The following is a 7408-nucleotide window of genomic DNA, read 5'->3' as shown; positions in this document are numbered from 1 at the left end:
CTACACAACTGTACACTACATCACCCAGTGTATAAGCTTCGCCCCACCCCCACCACACCCTCACGCCGTTGACCCCGGCAGGAACCCGACTTCTCCACGACTCGTTTAAAGAACCATTCCCCCATCCCTTTCTCAACGGCTACATCCTATCCTCCTCCCACATCCCGCTCCCCGAGACCCTCCTGCCCTCTCGCCCTTCATTATTTCTCACTTGAACTCCCCCACTGCCCATCCGCAACCCCATCACCTTGTGACGGTCTTTACATCCACAACTCGCCTCGGTCACTTTTGTTCACGACAACCTTTCCGACCAACTCCGATCCTCCCCGGTGTTGTCACTTCCGCACCACACATGTACCAACCATTGTAGCTTCACACCTTCGTTCTTATCGCCTAATCCCATCTGCTTTTCCGCTTTCGCAATCTCTCGTACAACTCTGCTTCTTGTGTTGTGCCATCAAAATCAACGTCGCCCTCACCCGTACCCAGCATTGAAACGAGTGTGCCTTGCACACACCACACGACCAACATTTTTCCTACTAGTTTGTCATTTTTGACTCACCTAACTCCCTAACTCCAGCCTGCCACGCTGATCCCATCCGCTCACCAGAAGCCTGCCTAATAGCTCGCCCGCATCGCCATATTACCCCAAGCTGCAAAGCCCACCTCATACACCTTGATTCATCATGGATATTGCCACAAACCCCAAGGGTGCCGTAGTCAGCACTCCTCCCCATCACCCGCGCCAGTCCTTCCCGCACCTGCATCCAATCGAGTGTCTGCTCTCATCTCCATTGACTCCTCTAGTTCGCCGCCGTCGCTACCCCTTTTTCCCCATCACCCGTCCTGAGTCGCTCTCCCTCGCTGAGATGCTTAAGAGCGCTTTCCGCCATCGCTCGTATCAGTCGTCCCTCGTCAGAAGAATGAACAAGATCGGCAATGCTCACTATATCCCGAAGCGCCCTGTCGTCGTCAATTGGCTTATTGAAGTCTGCGCTAGTTTTCAGTTTGAATCAAGCACACTCCACCTCGCAGTACGCCACATGGACTGGTACATGAGTGGAAGACCTATGGAGCAGCACTGTTGGCAGCTATGCGCCATCACCTCGCTGTTTATTGCAGCTAAATGCGAGGAAGCTGGGAACAAAGTGCCCACCGTGGCGGATCTTTCGTATCTCTGTGAAGGCGTGTACACTCCAGAGGCATTGCGCAAAATGGAGGTCACGATGCTCACCGTTTTGGGGTGGGATCTAGTTGCCAAAACGCCGGTCCATTTTCTCACTTTTTATCTCTCATTATTTCGTCGTCGATTTAACGCTGTGGCCACAATGCGAAAGACAGAGGCCCAGGTAGAGTGGCAGGGGAAGGGGAAGGCCGTACCTGCACTTTCCGTTTCGCAGGACGACCCGTCGGAGACGTGGCTGTGGGATGATGACAGTGATGATGAGAGTTACAGAGCGGACATGGACATGTGTACCTGCGAGGGGGAATGCTACTGCCTGGATGATATGGGGGACGAAGATGACCTGGAGTGTGATGAGGAGATGCTGTCGGAGGGATTCACGCCATCGGACAAGAAGCTTGACGACAATGCCGAGACCGAGGAATCGTACGAGCTACAGAGAATTGCAAATTGCCTTCTGGATCTCGCGCTCTACGACTTGGACCTGATGGCAGAGTTCAAACCTGATGTGATCGCAGCAGCTTCGCTTGCGATGGCCGTGGATATCGCAGAGATCGAGGGTGTCGAGCTGGTGGACATTTGCACTGTAACATGCTTGTCGCCACTCGAAATGGGGCCCTGCCGCGCCATCCTCTCCGAACACTTCACTCGCGCTCAGATCGCTTCTCAGGCGTTCTGAGGAGTTGATTAGACAACAACTAACAAATGTGCACACAACTGCTACTCTTAGATCGTTAGACCAACAAAAAAACTAACCTGTACATTTCGCGCCAACAGCTTTTCGCGCTGCATATCTCATGAAAGATATCGGTTGGAAAGCGGTGTATATCTAGACATGGGCGGCTTCAACATCAGGGATTTTTATTGACGTCCAGGCTTTTAGTTAGACAGCGCTTACGACGTAAAGCAATATCTCGGTTGGTTCTCGCTCGCACTCCACAATCTTTCTGATGTGATGCCGTCAACGGTACGGACTGGCACCTTTTTTGACCCTGACGCAGGTGATTGAATTGGCGGCATTGACCCCCCGAGGTCAATCAGCATTTGCTCAATTCGACAGAGTTGTACGGATCGAGGATATCGCTGCTCTATACACAACGTTCAGGTATCGATGGCGAGATGTTCTCAGGAAGAATCGTACTGCTGTAATGTACAGTAGAGATAAGGCACATCATACTCTTTTTCTCATTTCTACTACGCGTCCAAAATTGCGAGCGAACTGACGATTACGCCGATTGACTTGTGTTCCCGTTCGAGATAAGCGTGCCGCGGACATATCCCTGTTCACCAGAGTGGATATCAGCGAACAATTCCGATTGCGGCGGCTGCTCGGCGGTCTCGGCCACCACAACGGCGGCATCGACTTCCTTGCGGATCTTCTTCTCTTCGGCCTTGAGCTCCGCTGCTGTAGCCCAGCCATTCTCAATCAAGCGGAGCTTGACACGATCAATAGGATCCCGGCTCGTTTTGACCACGTTAATTTCATCGACGGATCGATAGCCCAAACCTTGATCCGAGATACTATGTCCCTTATAACGGTAGGTATCCATCTCAACATAGATCGGCCCATTCTCACGAGCGTGATCAGCAGCAAACTTCATGCCCTCTCGCACAGCAAGCACATCCATGCCGTCAATTCGGATACCCGGAATATAATCGCCTCTGGTATAATACTCCTCCGATGCGGACGCCCTCTTCGTAGACGTGCCCATGCCATATCGATTATTCTCACACACAAAAATAGCCGGCAACTTCCATAAAGCCGCCATGTTGATCACCTCAAAGATTTGCCCCTGATTCGCTGCACCGTCTCCAAACATGGTAATGGCGACGTTGCCAGTGTTGTTGTACTTTTGCGCAAACGCTAGGCCCGCTCCCAAGGGCCCCTGGGCGCCGACAATGCCATTTCCCCCGTAGTAATTGTTCTGGGGCTTGTATAAGTGCATGGAGCCGCCCTTCCCCTTTGAGCAGCCCGAGTATTTCCCCGTAAGCTCCGATAAAATGCTCTCGACCGTATCCCCCCTCGCGAGTTGCTGACAATGGTTGCGGTATGCGGTAATGAGGCAGTCATCATACGTAACGGCGGCCTCCATTCCGACGGCCACAGCCTCCTGGCCATTGTACAAATGGCAGAAGCCGCGGACCAGCTGGCGCGTGTACAGGGAGTCGGCCTCCATCTCCATGCGGCGCATGCGGTACATCAAGCGAAAGTAGCCATGCAACTCGTCGGCGCCCGAGACGGCGACGGGCTCGGGGGCGTCAATCTTGTGCGTAGCAAAAGGGGTGATTTCAAACGAGACGGACTCGGGCGTGGGATCTGGGACCTGTCGCGGGAGGAAGATGGAGATGAGCACACAACGGCGGTTAGAGGAGGTCGGCGGGGCGGGGCGTGGGGGCCAATCGCATGCGAGGGAAGGTCGAGATGCACGCACATCGGGAACCGCGGCGGGACGCGGGGCGGGAGCGGCGGGGGTGGAAGGGTCGCGGTGGGAGAAGAGGCGGGCCCAGAGGGAGGTGGAGAAATGGCGGAGGTAGCTGACCTGAACGGAAAGGGCGCGGGTGGTGAGGGCCGGGAGCGACGGGAGCGACGGGCGGGCGGCGGCGCGCACGGCGAGGGCTGCGGCGGCTTTTCGCAGCATAGCGGGTGTGTGTGGGAGGGGGGCGGGGAGCAAAGCGGCGGGCGACGAGGAGGAATGCGAAGCGGGAGGGTGGTGGTGGGAGGGCAGGACGGAGCGGGATCGGAGCGAATTGCATCGATGGGGCACTCGGTTCATCATTGCTGGAAGCGGTTGCGATTGGCGCAGAGAGATAGCATGGTATCTCTCCATGACTGGCTTTCAAAATTACAGTACCACGTGTGCCACGGGTCATACAGTGCAGCACGTGTACACGTATCGTACACGTGTACTTGTAGCAATCTGGATTCCCGTATGAGCAGCCGGATGGGCGACGAGACAGACTCCTGGAATGCATGCTCCTTTTGGCCACCCGCGTTGTGACAAGACTGCTGTCGAGCGCACGTCAGCAGTCCGGTGCACTCGTTTTTTCCACCACTACAAACACACTCGACCTCGCCCGCAACCTCTTTCGCTTCAACCATCCCATCCCCCATCCCCTCAACCCCTCCCAACTTGTACCACCGTCTTCCCCCCATCCCCGGCATTGCTTCTTCTGCACCAACTCACCAACGATGGATTTCCAATGACTATCTTCTTCCACCCGAAGCCCTGGCTGGGGCTGTTCCAAACCGACTTCGTTTCCCTTCTAGAGGAGCCGAAACGGCCCTCCCCCGCCGCCCTTCCTTCTGACCAACCCGAGCCGAGGTCCGAAGCAGGCCCTTCCACCGACGAGCCCGCCGCCCCTGTGTACACCGTTCTCAGCCTCCCCTCGGAGGTGCTCAACTCCATCTTCTCGCGGCTGGAGCCGGAGCACCTCTCCGCGGCAGCGCAAGTGTGCAACAAATGGCTGTCGCACGCGTACGAGCCGCGGCACTGGCGGCGCATCGCGCGCCGCACCTGGCCGGGCGACGACGCGGCCTCGTTGGAGCACATGCTGTACGAGTACAAGACGTGGCGGCTGTTAGCCACGCGGCGGCCGCGGCTGCGCACCAACGCCATCTACGTCTCGCGCCACCAGTATGCTAAGACGTCGAGCCGCGCGGCCACGGCCGAGCCGCAAGCCCCCGTGTTCCTGGTGACGTACTACCGCCTGCTACGCTTCTACACCGACGGCACGGTGGTGGCGCTCACGTCGCCCGAGCTGCCGCACGTGGCGTACAAGCGCGTCCGCAGGTGGCACTCGTCGGCTCTGTCCTCCGTCGACCGCGACAAGCCCGCGCCGAGCATAGGCACGTACGAGCTCGACGAGCGCAGCCTCGACGTGCGTGTGGCGCTGCCCATGTCGCAGCCCAAGTTCCCCGCGATGCGCACGGGGACGATGTACATGCGCTTCTCCCTCGCGGGCACGGTATCCGGGGCGTTCGACCGGCTGTTCCTCACCGAGCACTACGCGATCATGGACCACGACGGCGGGGACGTGGTGTCGTACGGCTCGCACGAGCTGCACGGCAAGCCGTTCCGCCTGGTACCGGTGCTGGGGTTCCGCGACAAGGTGTACCGCGAGTTCCCGCTGGACGACCACAAGGACCTGGAGCAGTGGTACGAGATGAAGCGCGCGAGCCGCGCGGCCAAGCGGCAGCGTGCGGCGAACGGGGCGCAGGAGTAGCGGCGGTCACAGGTCGGGCGGGGCGAACGGGGCGGTGGCGGCGCGCAGTACGTCAGGACGGACGCGCCAGCAGTACTCGGACATCTCTCCATGCGGGTTCTCGATGCGGTCCTGCACGACGCGCTCCTCGAAGTCGGCGTCGAGGAGGCGAATGTGGGAGGCAGCGGCGGCGAGCGAGGTCTCTGGGGCGGCCGGGTGCCAGTCGACGAAGAGCTCGACCGTGCCGTTCTCCGCGGGCAGGGTGCGCTGCACGACCGGGCGCACGGTGAAGATGTCGGGCGCGGGCTGCGAGACGACGGCGGCGACGGTCCAGCGGGCGGCCGGCGGAAGGCGGTAGGCCACCAAGTCGCCTTCGAGGATCGGATCGTCAGGCGCGGGCAGGGAGGAGAAGACGGGCCGCGATGGACATGCCGCGGGGCGAGGTGGGCGCACGTGCGGGCGCGGGCGCAGCAGGGCGCAGTGTGAGGGTTGGAAGGCGGCGGGCATGTTGAGGCGTGCGGTGACGAGTCGGTTGCTGTGGCGGTGTGCGCTGCAGCTGCAGGCAGATGAAGGTGGAGTGGGTTGGATGGACGGTTGATTGGGGAAGGAGCAGGGGACGGGGGTCGAGGGAGGTGGTGATGGATGGATTCGACGGTGAGGTGTGCGGTGGTGGTGTACAGAAGGCGGGCGGAGCGGTCGGACAAAGTGGAGTTGGGGGGTGTTTTTTTTTTTTTTTTTGCCATTTTGGCTTCTTTTGCCCCTACTGTAATTGAGTTTATTGAGAATTGTATTAAAATCACGGTGCATATCGCGTATGATAAAAAACTTTATTTACAACCAGGGAGAACCCGGGTGAGTGTTTGGTACAGTGCCACAGTTATGATCTGATTCGTGTGCTGGGAAAGAGCGTTTGGTAATTCGATCAGTCGTCGGTAGATATTTGGGCTCCGGATGGATGAAGCGTGTTATGGTGATGTGAGGTGTGACGTGCATGTGAAAATGACTAGTAGTTGATGTCAGGCTGATGCAGAAAAAAAAGGAACTGGATACCTAAGAAGTTCTCTGTGAGGTAAACACTGGGCAGCAGGTACAGTATGATAGTGGTAGCGATGGGGGCGGTTGACGGATTAGGGGATAAAACATGTTTTGATGCAGTGCAGTGAGGGGAGAGGGTTTTCCTCTGCTTGTCGGCAAGAGCGGGTAGAGGAAGTGATAGCGTACCGTGTGCAAAGCGATCAACGGCAGTTGATACGGTGGAGCGGTGTAGTGAGGTTGGGTGTTTGCGACGGGAAGATACAGTACCCAGGGTACTGTACGTACAGATTCCGTAGCACACGGGCGACGGAGAGCTGACAGTGAGGGAATATGTGCCGGGCAGGCGAGGATACTTTCGGCACAGTCAAGAGTGAAAAGTGAGCGGCAGTGGTGAGAAGGGGAGGATGGACGGTTCGAAATGACGACGGGGTGGCCCAAGCGCAAGGTTCCGCGGCTTGCGCGATAGGAAACTGGCGCGCAAATGCGACGGGGCGTTCGTGCCGCGGGAAGCCGGCGCAGGGGGCTGTGCGGGGAACGCGAGCGAGGCGTGGGAGCGCGCCGAGTTGATGGCGGAGAAGTAGAGATGGGGTAGAGAAAGTGATCGGGGGTGGCCGTGGTGCATGCGTGAACAGCAAGGGCGAGAAAAGAACCGGGGGAGCCTGTTACCGCGGGAGGGTGCGATATATGGCGCGTAGGCCCGGGCAAGATATTTTGGCACGCGGTCGTCGCTTCGGTGGCGCGCGAGCACCAGCCAATGGGCGCGCGCGCGCGCGCGCGAGATGCGGGCGAGATAGCGCGGCGCGACGCGATTGGCGCCACTTGTCGCAAGCGCCCGCACGCACCCATCCGCGCAGCCACGGCGCAGCCGCCGCTGGCCAGACGTTTCGCACGGCACCCACCCGCCCAAAAGCTAAAGCTTGGGCCTGTTGCAATTGCTCCGGCGTCTCGTCTTCTGCTCTAATTATGGTATATCAAGGCAAGATGACC

At 58.5% G+C, this 7408-nt stretch overlaps 3 protein-coding genes across 3 annotated transcripts; 1 reads left to right on the top strand and 2 right to left on the bottom strand.

The window, feature by feature from the left end:
• Positions 1–2409: 2409 nt before the first annotated feature.
• CHC_T00008732001 (pyruvate dehydrogenase E1 alpha subunit, mitochondrial precursor) lies at positions 2410–3384 on the bottom strand. Its single transcript, XM_005718301.1, has one exon. It carries the CDS (start codon positions 3382–3384, stop codon positions 2410–2412), a length of 975 nt encoding a protein of 324 aa, XP_005718358.1.
• A 572-nt stretch (positions 3385–3956) lies between these two features.
• On the bottom strand, positions 3957–4283 carry CHC_T00006191001 (hypothetical protein). The gene has a single exon (XM_005718300.1). It carries the CDS (start codon positions 4281–4283, stop codon positions 3957–3959), a length of 327 nt encoding a protein of 108 aa, XP_005718357.1.
• A 101-nt stretch (positions 4284–4384) lies between these two features.
• Positions 4385–5407, top strand: CHC_T00006190001 (hypothetical protein). The gene has a single exon (XM_005718299.1). The coding sequence runs from the start codon at positions 4385–4387 to the stop codon at positions 5405–5407; it is 1023 nt and encodes a 340-aa protein (XP_005718356.1).
• Positions 5408–7408: the final 2001 nt, after the last annotated feature.

This window comes from Chondrus crispus, genomic scaffold, assembly GCF_000350225.1.
Source record: "Chondrus crispus Stackhouse genomic scaffold, scaffold_37, whole genome shotgun sequence".
Lineage (NCBI taxonomy): Eukaryota > Rhodophyta > Florideophyceae > Gigartinales > Gigartinaceae > Chondrus > Chondrus crispus.
Note: the sequence above shows the minus strand (reverse complement) of the source record. Positions and strands in the feature narration are given on the sequence as shown.

What these genes read in the sequence shown, in the direction of transcription:
- CHC_T00006190001 (XM_005718299.1), top strand. Translation starts at nt 4,385, where the DNA reads ATGACTATCTTCTTCCACCCGAAGCCCTGGCTGGGGCTGTTCCAAACC.
- CHC_T00008732001 (XM_005718301.1), bottom strand. Translation starts at nt 3,384, where the DNA reads ATGTACCGCATGCGCCGCATGGAGATGGAGGCCGACTCCCTGTACACG.
- CHC_T00006191001 (XM_005718300.1), bottom strand. Translation starts at nt 4,283, where the DNA reads ATGGTTGAAGCGAAAGAGGTTGCGGGCGAGGTCGAGTGTGTTTGTAGT.